The 20621-nt window shown below is 37.2% G+C and overlaps 1 protein-coding gene across 3 annotated transcripts in view; it reads left to right on the plus strand.

Annotated features, from left to right (window-relative positions):
- The window catches only part of DLG5 (discs large MAGUK scaffold protein 5), a 96424-nt gene extending 86041 nt beyond the window's left edge, over positions 1-10383 (plus strand). For 2 of the 3 annotated variants that reach the window (XM_015633423.1, XM_015633424.1), the window contains exons 25-33: positions 29-212; positions 1138-1286; positions 1577-1747; positions 2073-2269; positions 2966-3109; positions 3298-3425; positions 4184-4293; positions 6043-6152; positions 8528-10383. In XM_015633423.1, coding sequence (XP_015488909.1) covers positions 29-212; positions 1138-1286; positions 1577-1747; positions 2073-2269; positions 2966-3109; positions 3298-3425; positions 4184-4293; positions 6043-6152; positions 8528-8631 — 1297 coding nt within the window. In that variant the 3' untranslated portion in view covers positions 8632-10383. The remainder of the gene's footprint in view (positions 1-28; positions 213-1137; positions 1287-1576; positions 1748-2072; positions 2270-2965; positions 3110-3297; positions 3426-4183; positions 4294-6042; positions 6153-8527) is intronic. The other variant, XM_015633425.1, reaches the window with a different exon arrangement.
- Positions 10384-20621: the final 10238 nt, after the last annotated feature.

Genomic DNA, 20621 nt, shown 5'->3' on the forward strand with positions numbered 1-20621 from the left:
TATGCATGTTATTTCTTTCTGTCAAAAGGGGCCCTGTGGACACAAACAAAAGGACCCCTGAACCTAGAATTGTTGTTGTTAAAAAATCCCAAGTCGATCTTGGGATCCAGATATGTGGTGGAAATCTGTATGGAATATTTGTCTCGGATGTCGATGATGACAGCCCAGCAAAAGGACCTGATGGACTAGTCTTGGGTGACATGATACTTGAGGTAAGCACTTCAGAAATATCTGCAGTGTACTGACAAATGGCTGGGATGGTATAAAGAGGGAGGTGCCAAGTGCTGTGCTGTCCCACAGTGTGGAATGTTCTGTGAGTGTTGAGCTCTTGCCACAAAGCCTGGGTAAGAATGTTCAGGAAGCAGTCTTGCACTTTAGCTACAGCACATGAGGAGCTGGATGATTTGAACCTGGAGAACTGTGAATGTTGATAGCACAAGATGCCCCAAAGTTTGAAGGACTCAAATATAGATATTTTACATACCTGTAATTACTAACACCTGCTCCCTTCATCTAAATGGGAAGCTTTGAATCCAGTTGCTATATGTAGGAGAAAGGCAAGGATATGAAAGGTATTGTAAAAGGGAGAAAAACATTGATTTTTACCACTGTGAAATAGTAAAGAGAGTTTAGGGAAAACCATATATTGTGTCTTTGACTCTGCTTTCTGTATCTGAAATGAGAATATTTATCTACTTGTCAAGACTGTTAAGGTGATAAACACACATCTTTATGAGCTTTTCAGATACAAGTGAGCACTGAGACTCTTCCATTGAACTTCTAGTATCCAGATTTTGCTTTGTAATCATGTTTGACTTCCTTCAGACCACTTGCTATCCCTAACAATAATAACTTTTTTCAGTGTGAATTTTATGATTCTCAGATTACACTTGGAAAACTTTCTAGAGGTGCTTTCTCACAGTACTTGTCTGCTGTTTGCACTTGTTTTCCACTGTAATGTCTTAGTCTCCTGCTAGACTTTCTTAAGGTGCAAACTCTATTGTTAAGTGACAAGACATATATAAAACCTGCAAGTGAGAAAAGCAAGCTCATTTTGCATGTTTTACAAACTAACCTAATTCTATTGCTTGTTAAAATACAATTTCACATCTGAAGGTTTATTTTTGTGTTTCGCAGTATGGGTCCATTGACATGCGAAATAAAACAGCTGAGGAAGCTTATCTTGAAATGCTGAAGCCTGGAGAAAACATCAAAATAAAGACTCAATACAGAATAGAAGAGTTTAATAAGATAAAAGAGCTTCCTGGAGATGGATTCTACATCAGGTACTTGAGTATGATTGGTAATGGCAGCATAAGGCTGTTAGGATAATATGCTGACCATCATATGAGAGAACACAAATTTTTCCATGCTTTTTTAAGTTGAAATTGATGAATTTATCCGGCTATTCTCTGAGAGCGAGTACACAGTCTAGTATAGCAAGTCTTCACTTTTCACTCATGTGTTCCTGAGATGTAGAGAATGCCACTGATCTGCTAACATTTTTCAGAAAAGGTGTGTTCTTCCCTTGAGTTGATGGAGACCCGTTGCAGAGCCTGTTTGCCTTCCTTTCCAGAGCACTTTATGACCGTGTGGCAGAGATGGAACAGGATTTAAGCTTTAAGAAAGATGACATTTTATATGTAGATGACACTCTACCACAGGGAAATTTTGGTTGCTGGATGGCTTGGCAGCTGGATGAGAATGCTCAGAAGCTGGAAAGAGGACAGATTCCCAGTAAATATATGTAAGTAACCTCAGCTACAGTATTCATCTTTGAAAAGTGTTTGTCTTTAAAATAGTGACTGATGAGTGTGATGTGGTATAAAAGACTTGTTTGCTTCTGTTCTTTCTGGGAGATAGTAGTTCTTAGATTTGTCTTTTTTAGGGATGGCATATTTTAACATACATTGAATTAAATATTGCTCTATCAAGTTTAATGCTGCGAAATAGTAAACTAGAAGTGACAATGTCCTGGGGTGCATCAGGCACAGCATCACCAGCTGTGATACTGTCAAAAAATTTTAAAAATTTAACTTTAAATACCAGCCTTTTTGTCTGCTTTATTCTAGGATGGATCAGGAATTCTACAGGAGACACAGCATGTCGGAGGCTAAAGATGAAAATAGTTCGTCTAAGACTTTGTCAGCAGCAGCAAGGAGGTCATTCTTCAGAAGAAAACATAAACATAAGAGAAGTGGTTCCAAAGATGGAAAAGATTTATTGGCTCTAGATACAATCAGTACAGACTCAATTCCTTTCTTGGATGGCAAGTATCTCTGTTATACTTGGGAAGGCTTTGCCTTTGCTTCTCTTTTGTTTTTAATCAGGTGCAGCACAGCACAAGAAATGATGTTGCTCTCTAATTGCTCTGAATACAAATAGTGATCATTACCTCTAATAACAACTTTGTTTTGTATTAAGTTACAAACCGGTGTGTTTCAAAATAATATTTTCATAATTTCTTCCTACACCTATTACCATTACTATTTCATTTGGAGAGGGAGACTCTTTTTGATGCATGGTTTTGATCTTCCTTTCAACTATTTAATTTCTGTCCAGGTTGCTTAGTCTAGACAGAAATCCTGTGCACCACTTAAAATCTTCGCTTTTATTTCTTCACTCCTTTAGAAAAATCATATTGGTTACAATGCTTACTTCCTTGCAATAGCTCAACAAATCAAGCCAGAGATATCAAATATTGTGTATTGTTTGCACTTTTAGAGGTGATTAGGAAAGGTGAGGAGTTTAATTTTTTTTTAATTGAACAATAGGTTGAATTAAAAAATTGTCTAGTTTCAGCTGTCAAGTGGAAAAATAATGACTGACCATATTTTGTATTTGTCAAGGGCCCTTTGCCCTTGCAGAGAAGGTCTTCTCATAATTCCTAAGAGGATGCTTCTGCTTATTTGAGGAATGCTAAGAAAAGTATGCTTTTACAACTAAATATCTTCTGTGTATGTAGATTCTGCAAGTTTGGCTTATCAGCGTGTCCAGAAAGTGGACTGTACCTCCCCTAGGCCTGTCCTTATTCTAGGACCTTTACTTGATGCTGTGAAAGACATGCTGGTCAAAGAATCCCCTGGGAAATTTTGCAGATGTCCTCTTGGTAAGTATGCAAATATAGCTAGCTTATTCATGCTTTAGAGTACATGATAGCAACATCTGTATAAATTCACAAAACGGTGACACAAAGATGGATAACACCCCAAGAATCTGAATTTGCAGCCATTGTCTTCTTAGCCTTGTTCTGTGCCTAAGGAGTAGTAATGAAAGGGGATCTCTTCTATGCAACAGAGGTTATGAAAGCTTCCCAGCAAGCCATTGAACGAGGTGTGAAGGATTGTCTGTTTATCGATTACAAACGGAGGAGTGGACACTTCGATGTGACAACTGTAGCTTCAATAAAAGAGATAACAGAAAAGGTGAGTCAAATTTAATGCTGTAGTTCTTGCCACAATTTACATACTTGTGTTGGGTGATGGAAATTATGTTAACAGTGTCATCCTTTAAGACATTCAGAGAACTGTTCCCCAGGATGCTAAATAAAACTTACCTTACTTTTGCATGTGACTGTTTAAAATGAGCTCACCTTTATAGAAACTAGAAATGTACATATTCTTATACAGTATTCCTAAATAAAGTAGAAATAATTTTCTTAAGTTCCATACTGTACCCCCTGCAAAAAAAAAGATTTAATTTTCTACCTATTCCATTTAAGGCAGTCATATAGAATATAACTATATAATCCTGGAGACAGATGTTACCTCAAGTCTGTTCATTGCTTACAGGTTTCAATCAAACCACATGGAAAGTCCTATTAGTGCTTGTGTTTGCTTATGATTTCTGAAAGAGAAAATTAATAGGAATATTTAAACTTTGAAAAAATGTATTGCATATATTTCACTCTGAGTTTTCATTTCATTAGTTCTTCAAGTACCTTTTTTTTCTATCAATGCATGGTATCTTTTGGTACTATGAATGCAATTTCTTGCAGTTTATCATCTTCCGTCTTTTGTTATAAATCCTTTGGGTACAAATTACTCAGTAGTCCCAAAATGCTACACGTATGGCAAAATTCTGTTGGGTTGCTATGATTTAATTAGGGGAAGAAATGGGGGATTTGCATGTGTGCTTGTGCTCTTTAACTGAATGAGTGTTTTGCATTTACGTTTGATCTTAGGATTGTCATTGTCTGCTTGACATCGCTCCTCATGCCATCGAACGGCTCCACAGTGTTCATATCTACCCTATTGTAATTTTTATTCGCTACAAAAATGCTAAACAAATCAAGTAAGTCTGTGAGGGGTATAGTTCAGGGATGTTGATTCTAGCTTAAAATAAGTCTGTTTTACCTTTATTGTTTATTTTATCCTAGAAATCATAATTCTTCTGTAACAGCCACTGAGATTGGCAGAGTTGGTCCGAGTCTGGTGCTAATAACACCAAGGTTGTGGCTTCTGTCCCTGTATGGGCCACTCACTGAAGAGTTAGACTCAATGATCCTTCTGGGTCCCTTCCAGCTCAGAGCATTCTGTGATTCTGTAAAATGGGGAAATTAATCCTCAGAAAACCCACTGTGAGGTATATGGTCTTAACCTCATTTAGGTTGCATGGCAATTAAGTGAATCTTACAAAGAAATCCATGGAGACCAAACTGAATGTCCTTCAGGAGGATCTTTCCTGCTAACCTTGGTGGTACAATGTAGGACTGATATGGGTGAGATCCAATGAGGATTAAGCATTGACCATGACAAAGAGCTGTTCTTCATCTTAGAAGGTCCAAGGGATGGATGCAGTGCCAATTGATTCATAACCTCAGCTTCCCCACCTTCATTCTCCAGTAAACAAAGCAAGGGAAGTCCCTTTTTGCCACATAGTATATGTAGTGTCTTCTCAGGCTGTGTTCTTTCAGTAATTGTGAAATTCCTGTTTGAATACAGCCAGGAACAGAACACAGGATGTGCAAATGCCAGTTCCTCCCCTGATGTTTGAGAAGGCCTTCACACATTTTGATAGATTGATTTGGCAAGAAGGAACATAATCTCCCAACATGAATATTGAGAAACACTTTTACTATGAGATCTAATACTTATGCTATCTTTCTATTTAAAGTTGAAGACTTCTTATCATCTTGATCTGTAGGTTAATTTGATTACTATTATTTAATAAAGAAGATAAGTATCACTGCTTTAAAGTAGAAGCGGGATATAGAGCCATGAGGTGTATTTCATTACCACTATAGGACTATGCACTTAAATGCTACATGGAACTGTCCTGTCTTGGCCCCCTTTGGAAAGGAAATGGTGACCATTACAGCTTTTTGCTTTTTTTGGGAAGTGACAAAGGTCAGACTAGTCAAGCAGGCATTTCTGGCAGTCATAAGTATAAGAAGCTGCAGTGTGTCTGCCTGTTGTGTGCACCAAAAGTTTGTACAAACTCCCTTTTTGATATTGGCAAGTTCTATTGGCTTTCTCTGAAATGCTCCACAGCAATAATAGGTTAGTTTAGTAATTATGCTTTAAAATAATTATTTTAGCATTTGTATTACTCTGGTTTTTTCATATTTTACTTTCAAGAGCTTGTGTAATAGAAAAAGAGGCATCTCAAAAATATGTCATAGATATGATAACATGGAAATACTGTATTTACTTGATGCTTGATATTTCACAAGCCCTTAGAAGAGCAGTACTTGTGCCCAGCTTTGTGTATGGATTACTGGCATGTATATGACATGTTGATCCAATATTAGAAACTTACATTCTTTCTTCATCAATTGCCTCCCAGTCTCTGAAACTTTAAATAAATACTATCTTGGTCTGAAATCAAATAAATTTTGTTGGCACTGAAGTGATCCTGATGACTCTGCTGATACTGCTGAAACACAGTAGATGGCACTCTGGGCCTAGGAGTCTGCTTGCATGTGAATTAGCCTTTGGTACTCACCCAGCTAGAGGCACTCTTTTCAAGTCCATTAAAAAAACCTACTCTTATACAAGGTGTTTCATTTTTTTTTTTCTCTTTTGTTTGTTTCTTTTTCAGAGAGCAAAAAGACCCAATCTTCCTGAGGGACAAAGTTACACAGAAGCATTCCAAAGAACAATTTGAGACAGCTCAAAAAATAGAACAGGAGTATAGCAAGTACTTTACAGGTTAGTATTTAACCATATTTTAAGTAGGGACACAGTGGTAATTTAATCTATTTGCATTTTAATTCAAAAGATCAGTGTCCCTTCAATAAGCACCTTGTTTTTTTTCATTCTGCCTTCCCTTTTGACTCACTCATGTTCTGTTATTTTATTTTACCAGGAGAGGAAATGTCAAGATAGAAATCTCCTTTGTTCTGAATGTTACAATTTTATGATCTAAAGAGGTTCTGAGAAGGTTTTATTACTAGTCAGTAGTATAGAAAGTGTGGTCAAGATCTTACAATTTGACAGTGTTGTCAGTGTTATACCATGTAAGAAGTAGAAGGGTTTTTTAATTGTATAAATCAAACAAAACAACAGAAACCCCTTGTTTAAACTAACAAGTAACGATTTCCGAGGGTCTGTTCCAACCTCAGCCCTTCTGTAATTCTGTGTTTTTGTGATTTGTGAGGCATACTTTAAATGTTTCAACAATGGAAAAAAAGAAGTCCAAGATTTCTTGAGTATGCATTGTAATTTGGAATTATTAAGTTCAACTTTAGAAGGCTTTTTAACTTCATAAAATTATGAAATTAATCTTGGATTGCAGTATTTTTACTAGAGGACAAAAACGGTGTTTGGAGACTGTCTCTGTTCATTTTAGAGTATATTTCCATGTGGTTCCACATACCTAGAATTTTATCTCCACTCTTTTGAATGTATCTTGATGTGCATGGCAATAAAATTTAAATAGAACAAACACCCTAAACTAGCCAAAATTTAACTTTTCATCCCTTGAACAATGAGATTCTTGCAGAAATATTTTTGAGGCATAACTGCCAAGTGCAGAGAGACACAGGGGTGTATTTAGTTTAGGGCTTTCTCAGTACATCCTGAGAGAAACCCTGTGTTCTCAATAAAATGTTATGTAATAGCCATACAAATGTTTTTTACATGGTACATACTGAACCTACAGAGAACTGGACATGCACATGGCCAGATTGCATCACCACATGTTGTCTTCTGCTTCTTGTTTAGTCATTCATGGCATTTTAGTTCCACCCTGACAGTGGAAGGGGCACTCAGTCCAAGAGAGTCTGATGTGTATCTTCTCAAATGCCCCGTGGGAAGGGCCTCCTTCTGTTGGTGCCAGTGTGCAGTGGACTCCAGCTGTCATCAACACTTCCAGATGCTGGTAGTCAGAGAGGGTTGGTGTTCAAATTGCACTGACTTTGAAGGTAGTTGAAGTTATAATATTGTTCATAAAATAAGCCTGTCAGTAGATGTAAGCATGCTGTACCTGGTAGGTCAGTCATGGAGCTATAGGTCACACTCTCCCTTTAATTAGTAAGAGCTACTACTAAGAGCTCTTTAACTACTTCATGGAGTTCACTTTTTGGCTAATGACTTTCAGGTTGGCTTTGTTTCCTCTACCAAGTTGTGAACACAGTGTGTAATCTGAATCACTTCTTTGCTGCCATTTATCACTTTCCATAGACCTTTTCAGTTCTGTATCCAAAGTCACTATACATCATTAACTGTAGTATATATTGCAGAGCCAAATATTATAGATTTATGTGACATCATATTTTCTCTTTTCAAAAAGAAAAATTATGCCTTAAGCTGTGTAAGACTTTCCATACTTTTTTAGCATTAGTGGTAGCTGTAGCCAGCGGCTTTGCTGGCTGACATATTTCTTAAGTCATGAAGTTCCTCGGATTTTAAGTATTGAAGACAATATGTTCTCTCATGTGTCAGTGGTGGCATTTTACGTTTTATGTTTAGCAAGGGTAGAATAAAAGGTGTTCATTTATCTTGTGAATTGATTTTTCAGGGAGTTGCTTGCTGCTGGCCTTTTGTTCCTTGAATGTAGTTGACAATAAGAATTGGAGTAGCAACCGCTGCTGTTTTATTTAGCTCAGCGATCTGTGAGCTGCTCATAATTTACTTCTAATATTTGTAAATAGTGTCTAGTTGCTACAGCTATAGTCTCTATGTATATTATCCCGTAAATATGAAACTCTTAACACCACATGTTGAACAGAGAAGGTTTATTATAGCAGGTTCTGACCATCTTTAGACTTAAACTTTGCCACCTGATGCCGCTTAAAATAGTACATGGAGGCCACTTACAAAACAGTTGTCTTAGTTGATTATAGCCATCAGTTCCTTGACTTCCCTGGATTGTTTTAGGAGCTAGCAGAAGAAACTGTGTATTGAATGCCTGACCTCCTTGCTCTGTTTATTTTTTTTTTAATAGAGACATTCATCTGTCAGATACTAAGCTGAGTTGCTTAATTCTTACCTGTTGATAAACACTTGGCAGAAGACTGCTCTTGGTAATTACTCATAATTGTTTATCCCAGTCTCATTTGTATGTGGGGTTTCTTCTTCTCCAGGCATTGTCCAGGGAGGAGCCCTTTCAAGCATTTGCACTCAGATTATGACAACTGTCGACCAAGAACAGAACAAGGTCCTGTGGATCCCAGCTGGCCCACTGTAGATTTATTTTGCTGTGAAACTACTTTCCAGATGTAAATAACCAACTAAATTTCTATCCAATGGACTCAGTTCATTTCTGTCCTTATAAAGATATCCATGAGTGATTTCTGTTTCATGAAGGGGAATGATAACACTGAACACATGAGGACCTGACAAGGCATGTGGGAAGGGGTAGATCACTTCACCAAGCTTGTCTCTTACGTTGTATGTGTACACATGACAGGTTGTCACGAGGGGCGTGACCTGCGTGTACTTGTCCATGAGTAATGAATTTAACAATGCTGCAAAACCCTGTAGAATGACACGTTTACAAAAACCTTTTCAAAGTATTTGGTTCTTGCTGTTTACTTGAATGTCTTTTTGGTTTGTTTTTGTTCTTTTTTTAACTCTGTGTCCTTCCACTTAATGATTTAACTCTTCAAAATGGAGTGAAATTTCTGAGTATGAGCAGACAGTTTATGCGCTTAGTTACAATTTTTACCATTTCTAAGTACATTGTTGACTTGACAACCAGGTAATAACGTGGGATTGAATCGGTACGTCTTGGGAGTAAGCTCAGAAGGAAGTACACTCCTACACAGGGCAGACCACTGTTTGTATCCTGTCAATGCTTGTCTGTCAAAAATATAGTTTCTTGTTTTATGCATGAAGCTAATATTTAAACGTCATAATGTATCTAAGCAATCTGAGCTTAACGTGTTGGCAAATAATAATTTTTGTTTGTTGGGCCTGGATTAAATACTGGTGGGGTAGAGTCATAAACTAGGCCTAGCATGCTGTGTTCTGTCACTTTTAGATACTGTAAATATGGAAAGCTTATGTTGGTGCAATTTTGCAGGGTAATTCTTAAGCTTTGTACTTCAGTGTGTAGCATTCACATAGACAGTTTTTATTTAAGAGCAGACACAGTTTTAGGGCTTTGATTAAAAGCCTTTAGAAAGGTACTAAATTGTTAGTGTTTTCACTGTCAAAAAATAAGTGATTGTTTAGTTTTGGTTGCAATACTTATTTACTTGTTGTACCAAACTCTATTATATCAGTTCCTTTTTTGGTTTTTTGCACTTCTGACTCTGTGTTCCTAACACAGGTTTTGTACCTGTTTCTTCTGTCTCTTGTGCCATGTTTCCTGGGTACTGTATTTTAATTGTTTTTAAAATATTTGAATAGACCTGCTTCTCAGTCACTATTTCTAACATTTCATTATGTAGGGTTTCTAGTTTTACACTACAGGCTGTAATTTTTGCTTCTGTTTGCAGCTTTTATAATTAAAAAAAAGGGATACTTCTTGCACAGTTCTTCAAGAAAGATCTGGTCCTAAATTTAAATTCTGTTTTACAGTTGCTACTTTACAGTTCAAAATACTTTTTATGGTATTTATATAGTTATACACTATATATAGAGTATTCTGAACTATAAAAGCATCAAAAATATATATATAGTATTTTATATAGTATTATACAATACTATTACAATACTGTATATATAAATTAATAATTATGAAATTATATGGATGAATTAGTAGTCCAAGAACTTCTCATGGTGAGGGACAGAAGTTGTTTTTTGTTTATCTCTATTTTTTGTTTGTTTTGTTTGTTTTTTAAAGTTTGAGATCAGAGTAGACTCCAGTGGTACAACTGAAACAGACAGGTACTGTTCTGACATGGATTTTTCTGTACTAAATGAAAATGTCACTTTGTATCAAAAAAAGTTAAAGAAACTGATTACTAAATAAAGGTCAATTTCTGTAACTTCACTTGTGTGTAATGGGTGCATAGAGAGCTCATGCTCTTCTTGACTCTGTTGAGACCTCATTTAAGGTTTTAATTTCTGGCTGAAATTGGCATATCCACCTGATAGCTTCAAATGCCCACCCTGAGAAGAACGAGTTTGTTTTGTGCTCGTGCCTATCCTTTGATGCGTAAATACCAGAGACGCTCACAAACTGTAGGACACGAGAAGTTAGATGTTGGTTTGTGTTCGCATTTTTAGTGTTCTGGTCCATTGGTGTTAAGGGTTTCAAATGGAAATGCAGTTGATTGGATGGAGGCTTTAACTGAAGAATGAGATCATCACTGATATTTTCAAGGGAGTGTCACTGGGGAAAAGTGAGAATATTAGCTCAAAGGCACATTGTAGAATGCTCTGAGTTTTTACACTTCAGACAGTCCAGCCTCCTTTGTTCACTGAGTTACCCAAAACCCTAGGGAAGATAATTGTTATGTACTTTATTATTCTGCTTTATCAGGTTCTTTATTCTCAGATGCCAAATAGTCAGCTTCTGCATGAACCCAGCTGGTGAATGGACTGGTCCTGTAATCTGCACAACTAGTAATAGCCTTTAGTCATAAGAGAGGACTTATGCCTTACCTGCCCTTGAAAAAACCACACTGTGCTAACATTGTCTAATAGGGCATGAAGAAAATGAGAATAGGCAGGTTCTGGCATGTCAGTAACAGCCATACATTGCACATCTGATCACAACAAAGCAGAACTGAGGTTGTGATTGAACACTACAGGAAGAGATGCCTTTAGCTCAGATCAGGAGTTTCCTGATATACCATTTTCTTTTATAAGATTACATGCCAGAGATAGATTTAGCCCTTGTTCTGGAACGAGTAATTTTGTCCAGGTGTTTAAATAAAGAATGTAGTTACATGGGTATTTTAAAGATAGTTTCAAAGCAGTAATGTAAGAAACAAAAAGTCCGAAAATTTTACCCTTATGCTTACAAGCCATAATTGAGCATGTGTGGCTGCAGGTAAAGTTAACTAGAAATCAAAATATTTGAGCTTTATTTCTCCACAGCTAAACTGACACAAAATGGTTGAAGATACTGCAGCCCATATATATGATTTGTTGTTAATATGTTGACAAACATCTGCTTGCTTTCAAACCTTTGCATTGTGTTCACATTGACCTGAAATGCAGGGCAAGTGTTTGCCTGATCCAAAATTACACTGTGACAGCTGCCAACCTCTCCACCTCAGACAAGGGTTCTTTTTCAGTGCCTGATAAATTTGGAGGCCCTATCCTAATCCTTTGTAGTGAATGCAAACATTGCCTTAAGCAGTCTTGAACAGCTCTCCTAGGGCTGTCTGTGATGGATGTATTCATGGTTAAAATACAATCCTGTAATCTTTTCTAGACTTATGTTTAAGGCTCCGTGTAATTTCTACGATTCTGTGCCTACACTTCACACAGACAGTTTCTGTTAAAATAGACTGACATTGGGAAAATATGCACTGGCTTGGAAGCTAAAGAGAATACTGTGGAAAATACAGATACCCAATGGAGCAGACTTTTGTCAAGACAAAAGTCAACTTGTGCAGCAACTAGTGAAGGTTCTAGAACTACAACTGAAGTTGAAGCTGAACAGCAGAAGAAAGGTGCTTGGCCTCTTCTTGTAAATTTTCTTAGACTGTTGTGCCCATGAGTGTGAGAATTTCTTACTCATTTGGTTGGTTTTTTTCCAATGGGAATCCTGTGATTTTGTTTAGAAAATGTCTTGATGTTCTTCGCTGAAAAAGTACATTTTTGATAACATTTGGTAGTAAACCTTTTAGCTATTCAATTTGTCTTCTTTTTCTCTTTGAATACTTGGAAATAGTATTCTCTTTGAATAGCAGGATGCTAAGATGCTTTTGCTAACACAACATGAATGATGCAAGCATGAATCCAAAAACCAGGTGAATAGGGGATCCTATTACTTAATTGTGAAAATACCAGCTTAATCTGGAATTGTTCATCTCTGTTTTAACAAGCAATTCCTTACAAGCTTTCATAAGAGTAGTTGTTTTTTACATAATTTTAGATGAGGACTGTAACTTTATATTTAGACAACTTCATCAGTTATCTGTCTATATGGATCCTTTTCTTGAAGCAAGCTGTGGATAAACTGTGGTTAGCTGTGGAAGCATACTGTGACTAAAGAAATTTAAAACATTTTCAGGTCTGGAGTTAGCTTGTAGACTCTCAGTGTGGAAGATTATTTGAGTTTTTTAATTTTTTTAAAAAAAATTATTTAATCTTAGTACTTAACTCACTTGAAAAACAGTGAGGTGTATTAAAGTTTTCTCAGATTTCCTTAGATCTCATTCAATTAAGCAATTTTAATTAATTTTCCTCTACAAAATGCACCTGTTAAAGATGAAGAGGTTTCATCCTCCTGTGTGAAGTGTGAATATCTAGGTGATTCTAAATTTTTTTAACACAGATGTACACACGGGTTTTTAAAATATGAGTCTTTGTTCTAAAAATGTAGGAGGGAAAATAGAAGATATGTAATAACTGTTTCAAGAATCAAATCATAAAAATCTCTGGTCTATATAGCCTTCGTATTATGGTGAATTATCTGTAATTGATATGTTTTATTAACAGTACATTATATGCTGAATGTGTGTGTTCACTGAGATATTTTCTGTGTCTACCATATTGAAGAAAATAGCACCAAGGGCTGAGGCAGCTTTCAAAGGTTCAGTATCTTCATTTGTGACCCTTTTCCTTCGCTGGCTCACACTATAACGAGTGTCCAAGAGCTACACTACTGCTGCTGCTGGGTAAGAAAAACAAACAACCCAAACCTGAAACAACATCACTCCCCCACCCTTGCCAAACCCAATGCACAAAACAAAACAATTCCCTTCCCACCAAGCCCCACTTCCAAAGTGTCCAGTTTGGCTTTTTTCATTTCACATCCTTCCTGTCTTCCTGAAGATACATGAGAATTTCATTTAAAAAAAAGAAAGACATCAGTTTACTCTTTATTCACAAACATACTTCATATCTCTCCAGAATTAGAAACAAGTCTGTCAAAATGTTAAATTCTTTCAACAGCTTGAAAAAAAAATCTGTTTCTTGATAAAATCACACTTATATTTGCAATGGCTTTTTTTCTTTTATAGTTTTTTTTCAGTGCAAATGTAATGACATTCCTTATGTTATATTCTCTATGCCCTTCCTCTGAAGGCAGGGAATGCTTTTTTAAGCTTTTTTAAGGTGGTGACTTTGATCTTCAGAGTAAGTGACCCTTTTGTTTGCAGCTTTTGCACCTCATTTTGCTGCAGATTAGTCTTATCTTGTTAGTAATAAGAGCAATCAGTTAAAATTACTTTTTTTTCCTTCATTTGACAAATCTGTTTGGTCCACAAATGCTTACCATTTGAGTTCAGTAGTTAGCTCAATCATCAGATATTTTTTTTTAACTAAGTTGAGATGATATTTGTAGCCCACTGTGATAAACCTATGGTGTGAATTAGAGGCTTGTCCTTTTGGCTGGTATAAGAAACAAAAGGCTGAAAACGCTGTTTTTTTGGTTTCTTTTTAATCTAAATACGTACAAGGAGTTTAAACGTGATTGTAAGTTTTATAGTTTTGTGATGAAAATAACTGTTAGTTATAACATTTTGAGAGGATAATTCCAGCAAAGTCAGCCAAAAGAACCTAAGGTAAGAGAGAGAAAATTGTCCTCTGCTGTGAAAATAGGATTTGAGAGTGCCAGCAATTGCTCGTATCATTATAGTAACAAGTAGGTTTGTGATGCAAAGATGAGTAAGTGCAATTGCTGAAGAAACCAAACACATGGAGCTGAATTCCAGGAAGGTGATAAAAACTGCACGTCCTCAGCAACCACCAGGGTTGGTCCCGTGGTGGCAAATGTGTATCTTTTATCTGGGTTGGTGAACTGTATGGCCTTGAAGAGCTTCTGGCTGAAAAGATATTTCTAGGATTCAGATGAATTCTCATACTTTTATACCCTGACTTGTGCTGCATTAAAAAATGTGTTGTTAATAGCTGCAATTATAATGTGATCTGTTGAAACCTGCTCTGACTGATTTTCAGTTCAATTATTTAGAGCTCATTTGTCAGGGTGGTACCACATATTTTGTGCCAGAGTGACTATTTTACAGCTGCAAAATAATTCAAGTGAAGTTGTAAAAATCAGCTGGATATCCTCCCCCTCCTCCTGGTCTTTACATGGCAGAGTTTCCCTCAGAGCTGCAAGACCAGAGCTGCTGTGAGTTCACTTGAATTCCTGTCTGAAGTTGACATTGCTCTGCTGTCCTGCTCAGCACATTTCCTGATGGTGTGGAGTAAGGAAGCTTTGAGTCTCTGCCTGGGTTAACTCGAGCTTTCAGTCCTGGCTCCACAGGGCACTTCTGTGCCTTCCAGAGCCAAAATGGGATTTCTGATCAGCAATTGCTGCCGTGTTTTTCCTTTCAGTAGTCCCTTTTCTGCTATGTAACCATGCACAGACATAGTTTTGTCAAGTGCTCCATGAAATTTCTCTCAGATTAGGAGTGAGGCTGTGGTTTCTGAGAGCTATATTATGGATACATTGCAAGCTTTCCCCTTCTTTTACTACATGTGGCTTTAGTTTCCCTTTGCTTTATGGTCTTGCTATCACTAGTAGATAAATCTTCTTTCAAGGTGTGTCCCTTATCCAGTGCAGCCTTTCCTGTTTGCCCCATTCCTCGCTTTGTGCTTCACTTACACATCTAAACTCTCAAAGATCTTTTTTCCATTGCTGATGCAACTTAATCTCTCCCTTCCTCGCCCTGTTATCTAATGCTAAAGTATTTTGGGACATTATGTAAAGTCTGTTTGTTTCACAAAGCATTCTATGTGGTTGTGCATTAATCACTGATTTGATTTTAAACACTTGTTGTCCTCACTGTTGATGATCTCACGAGCAGCAGTGGCTGATCTGCTGCAGCATTCAGCAGCCAGCAGTTTCAGGGAATGTTTTAGCAGGGTCTGCATGTATGAAGTTTCTGAAAGTGATGCATTGCTGTGTTTCCAGCAGTGTCAGCGGCACAGTTGTAGCAGGACATACTTGGTAAGCAACAGGAGACAACTTGAGAAAGTCCACAAACCTGTCTTAAGATTTTGTGGCTTCTGCTGGCTTACAGAGGTTTAGGTCTTTGGATGGATTGCGGTTTCCCTCTGCACTGTTCAGATTCTGTGATAACATAGCACTGGTAAGGTATGCAGAGGCAGAGCTGAATTGACTTGCTGCAAATTACTGAGATCCACAGATGGTGCCTGACCTTCACCAGAAATGAGCTATTATTATTCTAATTTTAACCTTACAAGAGGACATATAAAGAGTTCTGAAATGCAGGAATTTGCCAGAAGTTGCCATTTTTGTCTTGTTTTTTTTTCCCATCCTACTCTTGCCCTAAAGCCCAATTTTTATTTTACACCCTCTGTAATGTCAGCCATTTCAAGATGCAGGTAGCCTATAATACACAATATTAAAAGAACAAGAACTGCAACAAACCACTGTTGAATGTTGTAAGTTGTGGGCCCTTAAATCCTTTTGCAGCTCTCTTAATTGTAGAAAGAGCTACTCAGAAACAGAAACAATTAAGACAAGTTTTGAAAATTATTTTCTTTCTTGTTCTCAGTGCTCTGATAACGAGACTTTTAATATCTGACTCCCTTATTTTTAAAAATCTGGTGTCCAGACCAAAAGCATCTGTGGCACTTGTTCCTGTGAAAATACTATTTTAACTTTTCTGCCTCAGGGTATGTACTTCATTATGTAGACTACTTTGAGCTTTTGTTTTATTAGATGTAAGACTCATCTATTTCAATGACTTGGGATTTATGACTTTTTGTTACCCCCTGCTATTTATGGGGTGTGGTTTTTTTGTTTAAATAAAGGTTTTTTCCATCATAACCCATCATCCAGACTGTTGGTGTGAATTCATGGTTCTACAATCACTCTAAACTGAAGTGTCCTGTTTCTCAGTGGGGAAGAAAGCTAGGCCAGCTAACCTATCCAATGTGGGACTGCCCTTTTAACACACATGCATATATATATCTCCAAGTTTTGTGAGTGAAGCATTTTTCTCTCCTTTTTTTTTGTTTTGTATGTTTTAAAAATCTAATTCTGCAGATACCACACACACCAAGAATGTGTCTTGAAAATCAATGGCACTACAGATAAGTAATTGACCAAGATATGGCTTGTTAGTCAATATGAAACAGAGAATGGCAAAATAGTTCAGAGCAAAGCCAATGGGTCACATAAAATCCACAAACCCATGATGCTCTGTTTTTCAATTATTTAGCCTTGTGTATAATTTTTAATAACCTGCCTTAAAAGGGTATTATTAGCCCGAAAGTTACATTTGGAAAATAAAAGCATTGGAGTACTTAATTTAATAAGCATTGAAACAAGACCTTCCTGAAAAGGAAAACCATTATTCTATTTCATCTTGTTATTTACTGTTTTCATGAAAAATGATCAGTAATTTCTGAAGAAGAAAGTACCCTTTAAAAGATGTCTCAAGCCAGCTCCTGAACACAGGAGTTATCCTACATAATTGCTCATCATTCAAAGCTGTGCTTGGCGATTTTTTTCTGTGTGTAGTACAGATTGTAAAATGATTAGAGAAAAAAATTATTTCTGGTATGTGAGAGAGAATAAATGTTTCTTTTCACAGTGTGCTAATATAGCAGTACAGGAACAATAACAGATGAAAAAAAGCACTAAAAAGTATTTCTTCAGCAACATGTTGAATATGACTTGCATTTATCAAATTATTCTTTTAAAATCTGAGAACCTGTCCCTTGATGCAAACTCACACATCAAACACCTCTGACACTCTATTTATTTTTGGAGTTACAACATCTCATTTACAGTCAATTTATGCTGTATATAGCACTGATTGTTTTTCTTGCAAGATTAAGAGCAGAGTTTTATATTGTCTTCCTCAAGGTCACAAGCCTGGCAGTAAATTCTTCTCTTGGATTTCTTTTTGCAAATCATGAAGTACTTCAATAACAAACAATCAAAAAAACCTTCATACCAAAACAAAAAAAAGCAGACAAACATGCTTAGGTTTATGAAAATCAAGTTATATGTATTCTAAGACATTCTTTTCCATAAGACAGAAGGTATCAGCAGAATCAATGGTGAGAACTTGCAGCCCTAGTGATGACTCTAAATCAGCAGCTGCCAAGCAAGGCATGGAAAAACAAAGTAACTGAATCTTAAAATAATGTGCGTGGCAGTCTGTAATGCAAAATTAATGGGATTTCAAATATTGGTGGTTCTGAAGGGATTGAGAAGTATTGCATATTGCTTATCTGTAGATCCAGCATTTCTAGTGTGTTAAATTCAGACACCTATTATGTGTGATTTATAACAATCACTCTAAATTGATGAAGGCATGCTAAGCCTTGTATGGCCACGGACCTTTAGTTGAGACCAGACAATAATAATCTAGTCTCTCAAGTATGCAAAAAGCACGAGAGAGCATCAGGCTCACTGGCTTAGTGTCAAGTCCTTCTTATAAAAGGTATGACTTAAAATGGAAAGCCTTTGTGACAGTTTATGCAGACTAACTTAATGTGTATAGCCTGTGCAGATACTTATTTTCCACCTATTCCTGAATACACAAGCTTGAATATTTGGCATTAAACATAAAGGGGTGCAGAGAGTTCTTTTGTTTAGTCAAATAAATACTTTCCAATATTTAACCAGTTTTAATTTATGGGAACAGATGGTTTTTCTTCATTAGTAATTGTTTTTCCAGAAAATAAGCCTGTATTAGAATTTGTGAGGATTCTTGGGCTCTTTTATTTTAAGTAAAGCTCTTTGTTGAAACCACTCAATTTAAAAAAAAAAATCAAAGAACCAAGATTTTTTTTTTCAAGCCTCCAAAGCCTTTTGTTTAATATATTATGGTTTTTTTCATAGAGGCAAAGTCTGTCAAACACGTTGTTTCACTCTTCCTTGGAAGGAAAATCCCTAAGTGTTCCTAGGAGGCAGGCACAACAGAAGTTCACTAAAATTGCCTCTGCTTTTAGCTCAGGTGAGCTGCAATGGCATCTGATCAAGATGTCAGATGCAAGTCCTGAATGCTCTTTAGACTCCACCTGTGACTAAAATTAAGTGTTCAAAATTTAATGAAAATTACAAGATTTTGGTTTTGTTTTGGGACTAGTGAAGGGTTGGATTTTTATATCTGCATCCTTGTCCCACTGAAACACTTTACTCCCTGCTATAGGAGCAAAAACCGGATCTGAAGGCAGTCACATTTCAAATGCCCCTGCCAGAAGTATATTGTTAAGTTCTATTTAAAGCATGTTCAGTATTTTGAGTAATGGGAGCAATAGCAGGCAGTTTTAACCCTCATAACTGATATCCTGGTTTGACAAGGTTTCCACAGCAGAAGTCACTGTTGTATAAGCCTTCACAAATACATTGCTTTTCTCATTATGGAAACATGTGCAGCTTGAGTAACATTTTCCTTTTATGACATATTCAGAGCTCTCTGCAGTCCTTTATGGTATATTCATACAAATTTCTGGAGGAAGCCTTCTAAGGCACAATATTATACCAGTGTCTAGTTATTTGGACTTCGAGCTTTAAATTTTAAAGGTCCAGAATTCAACGATAACAGCATATTTCCCACTGATGAGGTGCACGCTTTTAGGCACCAGCTTCCAAAGTTAGATTTACAGAATTTCCTTGTACTTGATAAAACTACAGAGCTGCATCTTCTTTTGTTTGGCCACCAGAGCAATACAGACATGAAGTTGTCAACAAGCTCCTGTGCCATGTGTTGCTGTCTTGTACGCGGCGTACGCAAATTGTCCCAGTGCCTCACCAGGGTCTTTGCTACGTGTCTTTCCTTCTGTGAGTTGGGCCCTGACCTTTCACTTCTGAGTTTCTTTATTCAAGTTACAGGCACCTCGGTGTGCAGGTTTGGGAGCGCTGTGTGCCTGCTCCCAGAGCCAACCTCTACCATCAAAGGGCACAAGGAGCAGTCTCGCTCTGGCGTGAGGAGGAGTGTGGCTGCGCTCCAGCTCTGCCTGCTGTGCTTGCTCTCTACATTCTGGGTTGCTGTTTGTGAAGGCACTGAGACACTGCCTGTGCTTCTTGCTTCTCCCTTCACCCTGCTGGAGGCCCCAGAGCCCATTTTCCTACACTTTACTTTTGCATTTGCTTTGGCGCCATGGACATGCTGTAAAATTACCTGGGTCTTACCTGTCTGTATTTGTACAGAATCGAGTGTTGGAGAGAGGGAGGGAATGAGGCAGGCAGGTCAATGAGTGGTTAGATGTCCTTCAGACAGGAAAATAATTAAAACAAGCTCTTCAACAGCTAAATTCTCTGTGAGAGACAGACCACATTCCCAGATGCAATTGCAGGGGGTTTTTTTGAGTGCCTCTAGTTCTTGAAAGAGCTTGTGCTTTATGCCAGAAGATTATAGAATTCTTTTTATACAGCTTAATGGTTTTTTTACAGACATCATACAGACAGAAAGTTGTATCCTATTTTACAGATAGAAAGCAAGCAAATAGAAACCAGTTTTGAAGAAATCATGTGGGATTTTTAAAATATGGCTAATAAAATGTTTTCAATGATGCCATAAAGAGGAGAGGCATGTTAGAGCTCCAAGTATGTAGCTTAACCAGAGAGTTGTGTTACACAAAGCTGTGCGAAGTGTCAAACTACCTTAAGTGTGGCTGATTTCTGGGCACTCACTGAGGCAAATAATTGCTCCAGGAAATAACATTTCAGTATCTCACAATCAGCATTTCTCTGAGTTTACTCCTCACATCATTCTGCTCCTCTTTATTCTGGTCTTTCAGAACAGAGTTTGAGCTCTTTCCCATGTTCCACCGAAGGCAAGAACATTTCTTTTGCAGCTCAAAAGGCAAAACTTGTTCCTGCCTTTTGTTGTTATTCGGCAGCCTGACAATCCTGACCTGTGGGGAATGCAGGGGTAGGGGACACAAACATGAATTTTTATTTTTTTTTTTAATGCAGAGAGACCAGTGAAAGATAAATTTGGTGCTCTTCGGCTTGTTTGGGTTTGGATTCTTCTTTTTTCTTTCTCTTTTTGGGTTTGTTGGGAGTGTTTTGGGGGTGTTTTGGGTTTGTGGGACTTTTTTTTAGGTAAAATTGAGTTTCTTCAAGTATAAAGCTGGGCAGTGCCACATAATTGATGTTGCCATGGCCTTCAGCCAAAG

This window comes from Parus major, chromosome 6 (assembly GCF_001522545.3).
Source record: "Parus major isolate Abel chromosome 6, Parus_major1.1, whole genome shotgun sequence".
Classification (NCBI taxonomy): domain Eukaryota; kingdom Metazoa; phylum Chordata; class Aves; order Passeriformes; family Paridae; genus Parus; species Parus major.